At 26.7% G+C, this 18822-nt stretch overlaps 1 protein-coding gene across 4 annotated transcripts in view; it reads right to left on the bottom strand.

Moving 5' to 3' along the window:
* for (cGMP-dependent protein kinase for) overlaps positions 1–18822 on the bottom strand; it is a 164100-nt gene that overhangs the window by 52095 nt on the left and 93183 nt on the right. For 3 of the 4 annotated variants that reach the window (XM_088197144.1, XM_088197145.1, XM_088197143.1), the window contains one exon: positions 18042–18208. In XM_088197144.1, coding sequence (XP_088053270.1) covers positions 18042–18208 — 167 coding nt within the window. Of the gene's footprint in view, positions 1–5438; positions 5548–18041; positions 18209–18822 lie in introns of those variants that run through there. The other variant, XM_088197142.1, reaches the window with a different exon arrangement.

The following is an 18822-nucleotide window of genomic DNA, read 5'->3' as shown; positions in this document are numbered from 1 at the left end:
TTTAAATTCTCACCAGTGGTCGGTCGACGAGAGATCTTCTCGTCGACTGACCCCAGTCAGCTAACCAAGCAAGACCGTACGGAGTACGCTATTCTGACATTATATATGAAATTATTATGCTAATTACTAATCTATTTTTATTTCATATATGTTTTTACAAAATTGATATCAACATAATTATTATTTATTTATAAATCTTTTATTGCAAAAAAACAGAAGTTAGCTCAAAGCATTACAATGGAAATAAACACAATTAATTCAAATTCAGTGACATATTAATTAATTATTATTAAATATTATAACATCTATCATTTAATTTATTTCAACTATACACAAACTAGCTATATTTTATTTCAATTATTCATTACGATATTTATCCGTGAGATTAGGAATATCTATGAAAACCAGATCTTTAAGGTGTCATGTACTTATACCATTAAAAATTAAAGATTAAATTAATAATTGATTTGATTGTCTATTTGTTTTATATTAAAATTATAACAAAACCGATTCATAAACAATCGCTATGAGATTCAAACTCAGGTATTCTAGATATTTGTCATTTTTATATTATTTTGTTGTTAACTAATACGCGTAGGCCCAACGCGTTTTAACTGGGTAAATCAATCAGACATAAGAATATATAAATACATTTATAATTATATGTATTTAAGAAATATATAATTGACCTCAAATCAAGAAATGATACTTTAAATGCATTTAATATATACTAAGTAACATTGTCCTTTAAATAAAACAGTAAATTTATTTAACAAGCAACAAAATAAAATTAGCCGACCTTCAATATGAAATGGAATGAGAAAAAGAAGGTACATGTATTTGTTCGGAATGATATCATCTGCGAAGATGGCCTTTAAATGCATTTCTGCAATAGCAATCGACTAGTATAAGCTGTTTAAAAGATGTGTTTTATTTATATATATATTATATATACTACGGCTGTGGAAAAATTATTAAATCGTATTGAAAACATTATTCGGTCTACTTTTTAATGTAACTATAGATATTCTAATTATTAGTTTTTAATTTTAATTGACCTAATATTTAAATATTAAATGTTTTTTATATTTCATAAATACATAGGTATATAATTGTATGTATATATTAACACCGAGCTGACACAAATACTAGTAGATGATTAAAGAAAACACCAGCTATCTTATCGATCGATAAAATTTATCTCGACTACCAAAACCATTAGGCATTAGACGATACGCCCCATTATCGATTGCACACCACATAGTAGTGTCTAGATCGATCGGTATACATAAATTAGAAATATGCTAGAAGAAATGCCCGACGATTCAGAAGCGTCAATCACGGTGCCGGTTTTACCGGTACCACCGGTAACACGCGGAATAGAAAGTTTGCACTCGGTATAAAAATGCCTATATTCTTAAAACCAGGGTTTTCTCTCTTCTTCTACTACTTAGGGTTTTTTGCGCAAAAATTATTTCTGAAAATGTATCCTGTTATCAAATTATCAACGCTCTGCTGTACCGCGCTTCCAAGCTGTCATGCTTTTTTTCATTCAATTTTTTTGTAACAATTGCAGCATTCGATTCTTCACGTATGAATGAGTCGATTTTTTATGTTATGATGATGCTGGATTCATCGATTATGCATTGTGAATATTATACAAAAAAAATGTTGCGAAAGAGCGACAGCTGCATCCGTTTTCGAAGAAGTTTTATTTGTAAAAAAAACTGATTTATATCATATAACGAGCGAGTACCGATTTTTTTATTTTACATTGACTTGGCTATCAAGTAATACCGTATTATGCAAAATAACTTAAGGTCATATGTATTATATTATAAAATGTTTGCTTTAATCATATAATAATATACTATTAACATAGGCATCGTAAATTTTAAGTTCCAGCTGAAATTGCAATGGTTAAACGCGGAAGGACATTGCGCAAAATGCACTTCGAAACTAATTAATTCTAATTAAACATTTCGTTTATAAATAGTTATAATAATATGCAATTAAACACTATTTGAAAGTCGTCCGGAAAGTCATTGTCGCGACATTAGCCACACGCAAAAACGTGCGATAGCGAATCAAAAAGTAATGGCAATGAAATATTTTCGATTCGAAACGAGCTTAGAGAAATCGCTATATTCATCAAATGCAGAATCATATAGTATTAAAGTATTTATAGAGAGAGAGATATAACTTATAAATAAAAAGTCGATCGAGGTTTACACGTACTTGTACGTGTTTAACGACTCAAACACGTATGGAGTGAAAAAACGAAGAAGATTATAAATTAATGCAATCGTGCCATTAGTGTATTGAAAAACTTTCGATTAAAAAAATAAATTTAAACTATAGTTATCACTTAATGACGTCATTAAATATTTGACGTAGCTACTGAATGACCGCAACTTTTTACCGCTAATTCGGTTTAATGTGTTTCTACGTATTACGAGAATCCCCCGAAACAGATTACACAGATGAGTCAAAAAGCTGATAACATGTATTATTTCAAATATCAAAATGTTATTAAACCCTAATAAAATACTCACTGAATAATGCATTGAAAAGTAACTTAATATGACTCAAATAGTTTTAGCACGTTACAGTCCGTTTACGCGTTTTCGCGTGGTAACGAAATTTCGCGGTCAATCCGTTAAAAATAATGTAACCTAAGTTAATACAAATATCGTGCGAATGTAATAAATATGTAATAAACTGTCATCAAGGGATATAATATATATACATAATTATTTTAACAGCGTGAAAAAAATAGCAGATAATGTGTTAAAATAAATTAAAAGAAATAATATAAACTATGTGTAGTTAAGCTTTTTATAAAACATACAATACGACAACACTTTCTTATTATCTTATGTTTTTTTGTACTGTAAAGTTGTTGAGCAAAATAATAAAATAGTAATACAATAAATACAGTTTTTAAATGACAAATACAATTGTCAGTAACTCTTCAATTAACCGGTCAGTAACTTTTTGATATTTTTTTTTATTCACTGTATGATGTATGATATATTTTATATTTATACAGTAATTTTATGAAGCAGTCTAGCAAAACACACAATTTTTAAAAAATACTAACATTTGATCAACATTAAATTATTTTTTTATATTATAAAAACAGATCGTTCAATAATAACTATTGAAATATAGCAATATAACGTTTCACGACTTTCTTTTATTAAAATTACGGACTGTTAAATTGAGTTACTGACAATTTGTATTTATTGTATTCCTATTTTATTATATTGCTCAGCAATTTTACCGTACAAAAATGACCAAAATCAAAGAAAATAGCTGTCAAAAAATTAAACAATCAGTAACTTTTTGACAAAAAGTCAAATATTGCATGAAAAAAATCTATATAAGCAACAAATTTAATAGTCAGTAACTTTTAAATTAAATAGTAAATTTTCACAATAGGTCTGAAAAAAATTTAACCTAACCACGTATTATTATTAACCGTAACAACATAAAAATAATATACTGACCCAATAAAAAAGGCTAATATAAATAAGCAACAAATTTAACTCATAACGGTCAGTAACTTTTTAACTAATGGTTAATAAGTCTCTAATGCGACTTTTAGCTTGTCATGGCTAAAACATCTCAGCTCATTTATTTTTCGATCTATAATGTGTCATAATTATTTTTCGTATAAATATATTTTAAATTCAAAATTTAAAGAGCTATATTATAGAACAGTTAAATAACATTAAAATAAAATATTAATAATCATTTGATATAATTGAATAAAATGATCGTTTCACACCTAACCATTAATTTAAGTTACTGACAATTTATAAAATATACTGACCGTTCATTTAAATTACTATTAGATTCAATGATCAGTAACTTTTTGACAACGGCCAGTAAAGCTTTAAATGTGGCTTTAGGCGGCAGTATCGCAATTATTTTATCTTGCTAATTTATATTTACTTAAATTAAAATTACGTCATAAAACTGTTATGTATAAATTTATTTTTAATCTATTTTAAAAACAGTATAATGACGCATATTATTTTTGTTCAAATACCAATATTCGATCAAAATATATTTAGCTATTCTGGTCATAAGACATATATTTAAATTATTACTAACCATATAATAAGGTTAAGAATCGATTAAGCATTTATTTTATTAACTAACTAAAATAATATAAAATTACGGGTTTAACGATCAGTAACTTTCCTCTGAATATTCAGTATTTTTTTGGCTAAGAGTCAATAAAGCTTTAAATGCTTTTAGTTCTTTATAGTGACATTATTTCAAATAATATATTTTATTGATCCTATATTTACTTAAATTCACTATATGTCATAATTCATTTTAGTATGAATGTATTTTTTTATATTTAATATTTATTACCACATATTATTTATAATAAAATGCTAATAATCGAATAAAATATAATTACCCATTTAATGTATAAGATAAATATTTAAATTATCTAGAGTTACTGATTATTAATTTTTGACTAACGTTAAAAAAATTCTAAATGCGGCTTTTAATTTAATTTTTAATTATATATTTACTTAAATTCATAATACGTCATAATTGATTTTTATATGCATGTATTTTTTAAAAAAGACGTATATTTAAATTTTTACCAACCATTTTATAAAGTTCGTGAACAATTAATAACTAATCATTTATGAGTTACTGACTATTTATTAAAAGCACTGACTGCTTATTTAAATTACAAACCAAAAAGGCTATTTTATATAGCCAACGGACTTAATGATCGGTAATTTTTTGACATACGGTCAATAAAGTTTCGATTGCGGCTATTTTATATTTGCCTATATTCATAATTTGTAAAATCATATGAAGAAATTTGTTTTAATAACTTTATGTGCAGTAAAATTATATTACTACGTCCATATTGTTTGTTAACATGTATTGTTTTCAATATCATTTTTGATAGTAAATAATAAGTAAATAAGATAATGTAGACAAAGAATCTGATTTAAATCAAAAAGAATCACAATAATATTGAATGTCAAATTATTAATCAAATCTTATTGAAATCAATTATAATAATTTGTAAGTCAAGATCTCAAAGTAAACATTGACTTATCATGAACTTTCGTCCATTTGTTAAATTTCATCTTATTTGTCTGTCACATCTCTATTTACCAGATTTTTTCAATAACCTCGAACGCTAACGAACTTCACCGAAAAAAGTATGACTAATAAAATTGACCTTCAACGACGTAAATTATGATAATTGACAATGGTTTTCGCAAACTTTTAAAATACTATAAATACCACAGTAGTTTTAAATATATACATTTTGGCACAAATCTGCATATTCAATAAATATATAAAACACTAAACAGCTCAAGTATTTTCCGAAGATAAATCTCACATCGCATAAAATCACTAAAAAAAACACACAAAAAAACAAAATTCACCCTATGTGATATTTGTGTTTATGCACTGTTTTATGTATACGATATCATTTCATGTCTCACGAACGAAACATGACACACGAGCGAACAATCTGACGGCCGCGGCAAGACTGAGGAGAGCCCGCGAGCGAAATCTGACTACCAGCTGAGAAGGTTAACCGGCCAGGGGCGCCAAACCCGAAAAAAACTGGTTTTCTCCATTCGTCGGGTCATTGATTCTTCCTCGCTCGTTTTCGCCAAAACGCATCTCTTTGTGCGAAATGCGTAAAACTCATTTATTAAATAATAATAAAAAAGAGTTGAATAAAAGTTGGTAAGCTCTGGCGGAGTTTTCGAGCGTCGATTAATTAATTTTAGTTTAATTAATCGATTTACGCTTTTTAACACCTGCATGGCTGAGATCGTTAAGTGTTGTCTAATTTTAGTAGTTAGATGATTAGTGTGATGATGCTAATTGGTGTTGTAATGATAAATTGAATTAATCAAATAATTAAAGAAACATTTAAAGATAGCCTTGGGTATACTTTAAAATGCGCCACTAATGGAAAACATGTATCATTTATTTTTTCATTAGATCTAGCATTATATAAGTTACTATTGAATTCGTCATCATTTTGAAAAAGTCATATATATAATAATTCTTTATTTTATAAAATAAAAAATACTTAAAGTTTGGTTTAACACTATAATGCTATAAATAAAAATAAGAATGCTTTTCTAATATATTTAAATCATGTTTTTAGGGAATAAATAGTTAATTTATTTTAACTATTAGGTTATTTAATAATTATAGTTAGTCAGTACCATTGTCATAAACAATCAGTAACATATTAAAAAAACGATCAGTAGAGCTCTAATTACGGCTATTATCCAGTCATAGCAATAATACAAAAACTATTTTTTTGTCCGAATTTTTTGGTCAGTAACTATTAGTAGTTTCAATAAATAATCACTAACCTAAATAAATAGTCAGCGGCAGTAATTATGCATGTCTTTTATATTTATTTTTTATATTTTTCCGAATGACTGATATCTTAACAGAGAACAACAATAAGCATAGCTAAATATAAAATTAAATGTTTCGTAATGATCAAAAAAAATTTTTTTACAGAAAATCAGTAGTCCTGAATTTATGGCATTTTAAGCGGCGTCGGAACTGGGGCGATTTTTTATCATTATTTTTAATAAAAACATTGCATTTAATATAAAAAGTAGACTTTTCAATTAAATTATTAACCAAATTTAAAAAAACAGCTGATCCAATAAAAATAGGCCATTTGAGTGGTTGCCTCTGTTTTTCTACACAAACATGTACTTTCAAATGATTAAATGTGAATTTTGTATATAAAATATTTTATATTTGATATTTTACAGAAATATGTCTAACAACGCACAATTTTTTTGTTAATAAAAACAATATTTTGTTAAAATGTAACTAACCATTTAATATATGCATACAGTATTTATGTATTCAAGTAATTGACCATTTATAAAAATCACTGACAGTTCAAATAAATTACTAAAAACTAAATTCAAACAAAATAACTGACGCAAATATTTTTTGGCATACGTTATTTTTAGTATTTTTTTATTATTTCATCTAAAATTTATTTATAGATTTTTTTAAATACAAACATATGTTCAAAAAATACAGTGGCCTAGATTTGATTTTTCTATTTAAATTTAAATTAAATTTTACGGAGCTTTATTAATTTATGTATAACAACAACGCACATATTATTGGTTGAAATATCAATAGTTAATCAAAGTGTAACTAACCATTAAATATAAAAAACATAAACTGCAATAATTACTGACCATTTAATATATTTACTGATCGTGTATTTAAGTAATTGACTATTAATAAAAATAACTGACAGTTTAATTAAATAACTATTGAATTCAATCAAAATTAATATAGGCCATTAATAATGGTCAATATTTTTTTTAAAAACTTTCATAGTGACTAACCCAAAATTAATTAGTATATATTTAATAAAATTCATTTATTTCAATTCTAAATAAAATGACCATTTAATTAGTTGCCTTTGATTTTTTATATACAAACATATGTTTTGAGAAAAATATTCAAAGGCTTGGTTTTTACGTGATTTTTCCATTAAAATATATTTTATATTCGATTTTACAAAGCAATTTCGCAAAGCATTAATTATCAGTCAATACCAAACTTTTGTCAAAATATTACTAACAATTTAATATAAAAAAAAACATTATTGACCATTTAATGTATTAACCTACCATGTATTTAATTATTTGTCTATAAATAAAACATTATAAACAGTTATCAATAAGTACTCCCATTAAACCCATTATTAAACCCATTATTAAAATACTAAAATTGTTTCAAAATAACGCGCAATTGAATATAAAAACGGAAGCTGTAATAAGTATTTATCATTTAATTTAATTACTGTATAATTAAATTATTAATAATAACCAGAAAAATTTCTGACCTTATAATTAATGGATCAGTAACTTTTGAACGAACGGTCAGTAAATTTCGGTTAAAATATTTTATACTAGATTTGTACGAAGCCATTTTATTTCATGACTATAAACTCATATATCAAAATAGCAATATTTAGTCGAAATAAAGTAAGCAATTTACATTAAGAACATAATAGCAAACTGAAAAAACAAAATATTTAATATCTGCTTACAGGTGAGCAATTTTTTAAAGTACTGACTGTTCAATTAAAATACTGATACAGATCAAACCAAATATGATCATAATAAAAAACAAATCATTTACTTTAAAAAATAATCACAAATCAAAAAAAAAAATCATTATTGAAAATATACATAGGATAAAGAATCTTTAATTTAAATTACGAATAAGTATATAAAAAATTATACAGACCTATAAAATGTTTTTTAATTAAGACTATATTTTTTCTATATATATTATTGGTTTTCGGCTTTATATATGTTTTTTAAATTGGAAAAAAGCTGACTGTTTTATAATAAAATATCTCGTATATGTGCTATGAAAATATCACATCTCATAAATATCAAGAAATCATAAAAATGGTCTAAATAAAATTAAAATATCGCTGAAAATAACATTAAAAATATAACTGGCGAAAATATAAGACAAAAACTCACTGTTAAATTTCAATAAATTTAAGTAAACTAAATATATTTTTTTGTAGACAAATATAGTTTGGTAAATTTAATATAATTTATTTTGGCACACTTTTTCTAATAATATGATAAAAAAATTCATTGTAATACTAATAATCAGATTGATAATTACTGATCGTTTGACAACTGACCATTTATTAAAACTTCCATATTTGAATTAAATTACGTACTAAAATCAATAAAAAAATAATGTAGTAAAATCTCATTCCATTAAAAATAAAACTGATTACAAGTTAAAATTATATAGTAGGCTCTATAATTTTCATTAGTAAACACATGCATAAAAAAGCTTATACATCTGCGATTACATAAAATTATTATTTATCTACTTTTACTTGACGGCCCACGCAAAATCATACAATCATCAACAATGGAAGACAATCGCTTAGAAAGATCGGATTAAATAACGTATATGAGTATACAATACATTTTTTTAATTCATGCAAATCTTTTATATAACAAACGTTCATATAAAAAAATAGAAAGCGTTTGTACACGACTGCACTTCTGCGCATATTTTGGTGCAGTTTTATTTTAAGTAAATGCAAATAACAAAAATGATAAACAATCACAAACGAAGCGGAGAAAAAAGTGAACGCGAATTATAATTTCTTGGACCGCCACTGATCTCTTAGACCGAAACCGAAAGTTTTCGTACGGAATAACATAAAAAATCAACAACAACAATAAAAAAAAGTTTTGCTACCGCTGACGATTAATTAGATGCGCGAGAAAGATTGACAAATCCGATTTGGATTAAATTATAATATAAAGGTAATTAGATTCACACAAATATCGTAACGTATTATTGAAATTCACTTTCATTATTATTTTAATTTCCGTTATTTTTTTTTGACTTTGTAGATTCTTTTTTAAAATTTAAGTAATCGTAACATTTTTTTGAACGAAACTATTTCTTAAATCACAAAGTTAACAATATTAATTTATACTTTAAGTTTAACTAATCCTAATGTAAATTGATAGAAAATAAAATTCGTTATAATGTACATTTACTAGATTTTTTAATCTGTATCTTTCACTTCAAACCACATCTCTATTCCGTACCGACTATATTCGATTTTCTAACCAAATTGACACGCAACTCTTACTTTTCTAAAGATTCTCCTTGCCATTAAATTATCTTATTAAATTTCATGTAATGCGATAATAACGAGCGTCGGTGAAATTTTCCTTTCATCCCGAGACTTTTTCATCATCATCATTGCGAATCGTTAAGGCAATCATAACGAACGGTGATGTGACGAACCTTTTTTTTCTCTCTGATACCTCTATTAACTATTTCGGAGAGATCCGCTTCGTAAAACCTCAGATTAACCTCTCTTTCACCGGGTCGTAACGCTCGTAACCTCTTGAGCGTGAGGCAGTAATCTCGCAAAGTATGACCACTTTCGCCTTTTCAATGAGATGAAAAACTGCTAATATGAAAAAGTACACGATAAGTAACCAAACGGATCTTCTATAAACCGATGTACAAATTCAAAGAAAGTTAGGGTGAAAACATATATATTTAAATTGAAAAAAAACACATGCATCTAATAAGGATCAATAACTGTATGGCATATTTAAAATTGTAATTCAGAATTGTTTTATGAAGAACAAATATTCAGAAGCTAAAATAGTTATTCTAAAAATATTTATGTAGGTTCTTACTCTAGTAAAAAATAAATTTATATTTAAGCACTATGTCTTTTAATATAATTAATATAACATAAATATAAGTCATGAATAAAATGTACTATATTTTTTGATTGAGTAAACTACTGATGAGACCACGTTTCTCATCAAATGAAGAAATTTCTTAAGAGAGTGCTTCATTAATTACTTATGTAAATCCCAATGATGTAGATGTAATGATTGCAGAAGAGTTACAAAATGCAGTTTTAAAGCAAATCGTGAGCCGTAGAAAACATAAATGGATTGTGTTAAGAAAATAATTCCATCGTTATTGTTAATATTTATAAGTAAGAAAGAGATTGCAGTATTCAGGTTACATATTTATATAATTCGATATGATAGGTATCATATTAGAAATAATCGCTAAAAGGTAAATCATAACACGAATTTTAAATTGTGTACCTTGGATTTTTTTAGAAACGAAGTTAATGTCAAATAACAAACAAACAGCGGTTATGCATATCCGAGCGGATGTCAGAACAAGTACACTAAAAGGTCAGTAGCAAATGTCTCAGCCGAAGCAGGTGCAAAAAAACCCGATTACGCATTTCAGAATATGATGACGTCATTGATTTTAACCCATACGCAGTTATAAAGAGAATAATAATATATGAACTAGACAAACTATTGTGATCTAAAAATAATTTGTATAAAAAAATATTAATAAACTTGTGCAGAGCCACTAAGTATTAGGAATGGTTAAAAAACTTTGTCATTGATTAGTAAAATATGTTATTATCAGTCATATAAAAAAATTAATAGCTAAATATAAAAGCAAAATATTGTATATTCGTAACATATGGAAAAAAGTAATATATTAAAATCCCTACTATTTTTATGGTGAACTACTTATCACTTCAACAAGATTTACAGTTCTAGCTTTGTAGAAACTGCAATAAAAGTGTTTTAACGCTTTAAGCAGAATCGCCGTACATGTACGGTGGTCGTATATTTGCATACATATAAACTAGAGAAATAATAAATAAAAAACATTATATGTATATAATATTTTTTTTTAATTTGATACAATGTAAATGATTTTTACAGAAAAAAATAGCAATAAATTAAAGAGTACGAAATAAATAAATATACCAAAAAAAATTATATTAATTTTATAAAAAAATTAAGAACCTCTGTATTGATATAAAAAAATTCATAAAAACCGAATATTATATATATGTGAAATATATGTAAAATAAATTAACAAAAACATACTATCACAAAAATATTGTAAAAAAAATTAAAACAATAAAACTCTGAGAATCACTGATTTTTTACTATAGGTTACTATAAATGCAATATAAAATAATAATAAATAAATAGCAACATAAATAATTTTACTTTTAAATACTTTTAAAAACAATGTATGTTTAAAAATCAAAAGAAATGGTATTCGCAAACATCCACCTTTTAAAAATAGTCTAAATTAGTCAACTTAATTTGATAAATTATTTTTGATCTACTGTCGAAGCGAGCTGTACGCTTCAATACAACAACAAAAAGTCTGTTTCCACCCCGAATCATTAAGATTAGTCATGACTTTTGCAAACCAAAATAGACATTTAAATTCCTTACTATTTCTAAGGGTATACAAGCAATATCCAGAACTATAACTTCGCTTACGATTTGAAATACACATGATTATTTGAACTCGCGCCAAGAGAAGCTATGCCCAAACACCCAATGAATTTTCAATAGTTTATTAAACTTCTTTTGAGAAATTTATAAAGAATTTAGAATAATATTCAACAAATAGAATCACAAAAAAGCAGCTGTATTCCACTCCGGCCGTATGGCAGTCACCTGAATCCTAAGATTTAAACACGATCTTTAAGACGACTTGGCGAGAACAATGTATATTTATAATTGCACAGATTTTATAATTCATTTATTCTTTAACTGCTGGATTTATGTTTTATAGCCATTACCTAGCAATGCGTGTTTGTTTGAAAGAGCATATTATAACTTATTTTGTTAAAAAATGTCAGTTAACGTACTTCATTGACTTCGAATCCTCAAGTAAGAAAAATGTATAAAGAGTAACACCATTTAACAATATTAATACTGTACTATAATAATGAATCAAATATGCTTTTAAGAACGTTTAGTTCTCTAACAGCTCTGATGTAAATAAATGAGATATGGAGTCAGCCAAAGTTGATGCTTATCTAAAGCACTTTCATGTAATAAATCATTAGTATTTTTACAAAAGATCAAGAAAAAGATCTACTATTAATTTTATGCCAAGTCGGGACTGATGCTTTTCGAATTCCATCATGACTCACGACCTCCATGTCATGACCATGATACTTTGCACGGCAAATTGCACACCGACTAATAAATCGGCGTCCTTATGGAGCCCGTCAAGCGCTCTCAGAAGCTTCTTGTTTTTTATCGCAAAAATGGAAACCGCAGCTTTCTCTGTCGCACTTTACACATTTTCGACGAGTCTTGAGACAAGTCATTTTTCGCAGAGTACACGGAACGGAAAGTAAAATTAATGTCTTCGCCCACCACCGGACCTCAGAGTTCCAGGCGTAGTAAATGAGTCACGAAGACTGCCACGTGATCACAATAAATTAACGTCTAAACTAATTGATTTGGTTAAACTATAAATGCTTGAAGATAATTCAATCATACCTCAAGTGGTTCAATCTATCATTGATTAATCAGATTATTGACTGATTTCGTTAGAGAATCATTATGATTTTATGAGAAACTGCAACATTAAATTTGCAATAATTTATTTCAGTACTGTGCCGAAACACACTGAAGAGAAAGGATCTTGCAAAACCAAAGAACGTCTTTAGACATGCAAAATCCGTATGATAGCGACTATTTTGCCGAATTCTATTAAAGCAACCGTTGAATAGAACGAATATGCGAGCTGAATTCTTAATCTGATTTAAAGGATGTAAATTGAATACAGATTAAAAAAATAGTATATATACAGTTGAAGCTGCTTAAATTTGGTTTCTTTCCAGAGAATTTTTCATGACAAAGTCGAAGACCCGGCACTTTTTCATATTAAGTCAGTTCAGAGATATAGTTACAGACTATTGGGGCCACTCAAAATATTTTTCTGAAACATATCGATAACCTAAGTGTAAAATTGTTTCCACTATTCTGATATAGTAGATAATCCCAAAATTAATGTTTTGTAAAATATTTTTAAATTTCGAATCTGTTAAATACACACATATAAAACATTTAAAGAAATTTTGCATACACTCACAATTCATTATAAGTTGATTAATTTTTTTCAATGCTTTAGAGGAGAAAGTTGTATAGACTATATTATTATTCTCAACTTGCTGCTAGATTGGTTCCCTTAATCAAAATAACTATTGTATATCAATTTTGTAACCTTAAATTCGGATATCAAAAGATAAAAAAATAAATACAAAGAAAACTGATTTTTAATCTCCCAATCTTAATTTATCTACTTTGTAGTAAAAAAAATTATATTATCTTAATTTTTTTGATGTTTGTAAAAAATCAAGAATTTTCCAGTTGAATATTAAGAAGATTATGTCAATAAAAAAATCTTTTTACAAAACAAAAAAATTGTTACAACTAATACAAAGCATATAAAAAAAACTGTTTTACTTGAGCTAAAAATATATGACTCAATCAACCAATGACTCAAGAAACCACCTAAAAATATCTTCTTTCTATTGAAATATCAGTATTTCTTAACAGCTTTAGAAAGAAGAAATTACAATCATAATCTGGTCAACTGATTAAAATATCTGTAGATTATTATGCATTTTATCGAATAATGTCTATTGATGATATTTTTTACTTTGAAAGTATTCTGTATTAAAATCAAAATAAGTTGCCATATAGATTTTCTATGTCTTTTTTAATAGAATTTAAATATAAATAAAAATAGGTCTAAAACTAGTTTTACATTTATTATAGTGCAAAATATCAATTATGATATAAATATATGATAAAAAAATAAGGACAAAAAAATAAAAAAATCGTTTTTAAAAAGCGATTTTTAACTATGCTTTGATCTTTAATTTCTAATTAATCTAATTTGTAGTAAAAAATATGTACCTATATCTTAAATTTTTCTCCAGATGCTACGAATTTTCCGAGAATGTTATGTAAAAATTAAAATAATTTTACAAATCAAAAAGTTTGTTTCAACTAATACAAAATAGCAAAATACACTTTTTTACTTTAGCTAAATATCATAGAACTTGTAGAGCCGATAGAGAGATTGCAAAATATGACTCAATCTTCCTTAATCATATTTCCCAGAAACTGCTTAACAAAATTTTTTTTCTATTAAAATAACGTGATTTTTTAAGAGCCTTACTAAAAAAAATACCAATCATAATCTAATCAACTGATTAAAATATCTGTAAATTATTATGCATTTTATCGAAATATATCTAATGATTATATTTTTTTACTGTATTAAATCTAAAATCTCTTATAATTAATTTTATATTTATTATAATGCAAAACATAAATTATGTTATAAATATAAAATAAAAATAAATATATGAGTAAACGACATATTTTTAATTGTTTTCTATAAAAATGACAATTATAGGGTAATTAAATTAACATTTCTGTCAATTTATAAAATATATGTTATACATTTTTTCTATATAGCATACATATAAGATATTAATAAAAATAAGGAAAAGCTAAACTCAGGTAATCAATAATGATTATAATTAAAATAACATTTCTTCATTAAATTTAATTACTTTTTTTATGACTTTTTAAAGGAGTTACATTTTTTAACTTTGTCATTTAAAAAAAAAATGCGGATCAAAACGGCTAAAAAAATTATTTTAGATATTTACAGTATCCATTTTTGTATTAAGTTTTATGATGATATCATTAAAAGTATGGCAGTTTTTATATATTTTTTTATATCAATGTTTTAATTATGATTAGCCAGCATGAATGACTAGAGGTATAAGTCGACCATATAAAGTACAGTCGCCGGCGGCTAGCCGACAGTGCGTATGGGCCCTAATACCTGAAAGAACTGGGTTCGAATCTTATATGAACTCTAGTGTTTTTAAATTTATATTGTGTCTAAAATATCTGAATTAGTGATTTTTTTTAATAGTATCAGAATATGCGAATACTATATAATTTTAATCCTGATCGTTCATCACAAATAAGGTTTTCCACCATTTTCCTATAAAAACCTTATTCATCAGATTATGACATTTTGCAATAATCAAATGACAACGTTCTGCAACCATAAAGAATAAATCGAAAATATTTATATTTAAGGAAAATCATTTATGGTTTTAACAAGTTTTGTTCTTGGTTATCAATCATGGGAATGCAAATTGAAAATGAAAATCTTATCATAAACATTATTATGTTATTGATCTTTGAATTTATATTTTATTTTTGACTTCTCTAAAGAAGACGAAACAATATATTGTAAATTGTTATTTTTAAAATCAGTCATTAAATATGTTTAGAGTGTTAATCAGAAATCCCTGTCCCTTTTCTTACTACCTACTTTGAATGCAGCTGTAAATTTAACTGATTAAAATCAATACTTTTTTTCATTGCAGCGGTTTTAAACTATGTATAATTCTTTAAAAACCTACAAAACCCCCGAGAAATGAGAAATGATTACTAATACTTAAAAGACCTTGATTCTAATCCCATATGAATCCATGTATTTTAATTTATATTATCTTTGAGGTATCGATATTTAGTGATATATAAATATAATTAATAGATTTTCATAATCTCATGGATGAATAATAAAAATAAAATGTAGCTAAGTTGTGCATAGTGACATTTATTGATTGTAGGTTATAATTAATAAAAGAAACGTCACTGATTTACAGACTTTGATTTTAGTCTTGTGACTCACTGCTTACTTTGTGGCTGTTGATTGTGTCTGTAACGCATATCTTACTGCAGCGGAAGATTTACAATAAAAGTAGAGTAAGACTAAAGGACTATATGTTTTATTAAATAAAAGCATACAATTAAGAGGTCAAATATTAACTAGAAATTATTTTAGAGTGTTGATATAAGAATGCAATGATAAGATAAGAAATTATATGCCATGCTTAATATATTCGTGTGAGATTAGGGACGGAGATTGACCCTATAGCTTAATTGGTCATAATAACCGTTCACCATTGGTCAGCAAAAACTCAAAATTTTAAACACATTCGAGTAGCGTCATAAGCCGAATAAAATTCATATGAAATTATAAGCCTAAACTTAAAATAACAGAAGTAGCAACTAAGTATTACTGAAGTTGCAATGTGGTGATATCCTTTATTTGGAAAGTCGAGTGAAATTCTTACAGACAACTCGATGCATCATCCTAACCATCATCGCCGGTGAAAATGCACTCCATCAACCGGTTTCAACTGTCTTTGCCTTGAACCTCCCTGACTTTACACTACCGGATGGGAAAGTTCACAAGCAAAAAAGTGCCCAGCAATCGAACGAGTTCCTCCTGTGTGTGTCTCTGTAATTTACAGATCGAAAGTGCACTGCTGAGGCTATCCTCTTAAAGTCTCACCCACGCGCTTCGAGGCAATTAGAGTGGCTTTTTGATGGTAATGGAATGGCATAAATGTGTATCCAAATTGCTCCAATGCAATAATATAAAAGCCTTTAACGATTCGCTGTTTTCGAAACATGGACAAGAGATTAGCTATTGTACAATCACGACCACGTTAAAAAGATACGCATTAGAGTAATTAACGTATGTTATTGCGAAGATAATTAACCTAATTTGTCATGAATTTATGAAAATGTAATAAATAATTATGAGTTAAGCAAAGTTTTAAATAATATGCAGTGACATCTATGGATGATTTTTTAAACTAATTGTAAATATTTTGCTTTACTTATCCAAGTTTCAAACCAATTTTATTTTACTGAATGTGGAAACATTTTATTTTGGATAATATATTATTTTTGATTTAATTAATATTCTATGACTATATATATAAATGCATACATACAGTTAAATATTTTATAGCCAGTGTTAAATTATGTTACCAAATAATTGGTATATTTATTGATAATATTTTAAATCCAGTATTTGACAGTAATAAAATTATTTGTTATATTTTCAATAAATTTATATTTATAGCTTATAAAGCTTAAAATAAAATAAAACCAAAATATTATCAAAATAAATAATAAAAATAGTAAATTTTGGTCAATAATTAATCATAGGATAAGAAAAAAATACTTTAATTATATTTGTATTTTCACTAATAAACGGTAATTGAGTAAAATATTAATATTTTGTAGCAATCCTATTTGTAGCAATCCTAATATTTTGTAGCAATTGGTTAAACACAGAAAAGCATTAAATTAAAGAAAGGTTCAAAGAGTTAATGGTCTAATTCATCAGCTTCACTGCATTGATCAAATTGAGCAAAAAAAATACTGGCATCATTGAAGGGATGAATAAAATCTAGGACAGTTTTTTAATATACCGCTTTCACTGTCCCGTCAAAAATTAAACTTGTCTAAAACATAATCAAATAATAAACAATTAATAATAATTTTTGGCTCAAACTAAATTGTAGGCGATTTGGCACTATAATTTTTATAAATATCTTAACCACGAAAGCTGACAATTAATTAGCTAGATAACCACTTAAAAACAACATAGACATACCACTAAATAAGATATTACAGATATATTCTTTATGATTTCAAGAAGTGATATAATAAAAATCGTTAAAAAAATATTTATAAAAATGTACTCACCCTCCATGACATACACGATGCTTCCGACATCTCCTTCCTTGATAATGAGACTTCCAGCTGCATATTCAACTGGATACATACAGTCTACAATCTCCCTGATTTGAGTCAGCTCCAAATTTTTCATGAAGTCATTGTCCAGAATGGCTTCTTTGATCAAATCCCTCGATCTGCACAGAAAAAACAAACATGTTATGTATTTTTTCAGTTAAAACACATCACTGGCATACGAGAAACGTTAAAGCCAACAGAAATTTAAAAAAATCTGCAAAGTAAATATTTTCTTTTTAAGTAAACCGACTCATGACCAAATACATACGTTATATTTGGACGGTCTAAATAATTTGCATTCGGTTCAGTTCAGATCTTATCTTCCATCTGTAAAATTTACTCTCAAACCTCAGTCACAAGTGTCAATTAGTCTGTCAAAACCTGCGTCGGACCATCAGTCATCCTCTGGTCCACAATAATGTGCGGTGCCCACGCGTAATTATTTTTGAAAAATGTGCTCACAAATTAATGATGACAAAATATGGCGAACGACGCCATGACCTCAATGAATTACAATCGAAGCATGTAGGCATTAGAAATGACACAATTTGGCCAATTACAATTACTCGTGTTTATAAGCTTTTAGTCTTAAAAGGAACTCAGAAGCCCTTCGGTGTCCAAAAGCATTGAAAACCTTGTTGGGCTCAATGAGCCACTTTGTTACGCTTCGATTAGGATTGTCCTACCTTAAATATAACAATGAATATGATTAATGATGAAATAAACATTTAAC

Source organism: Plectrocnemia conspersa, unplaced genomic scaffold (genome assembly GCF_051122295.1).
Source record: "Plectrocnemia conspersa isolate PC_06_02 unplaced genomic scaffold, ASM5112229v1 ptg000011l, whole genome shotgun sequence".
Classification (NCBI taxonomy): Eukaryota; Metazoa; Arthropoda; class Insecta; order Trichoptera; family Polycentropodidae; genus Plectrocnemia; species Plectrocnemia conspersa.
This window is presented reverse-complemented; position numbering and strand designations above follow the sequence as displayed.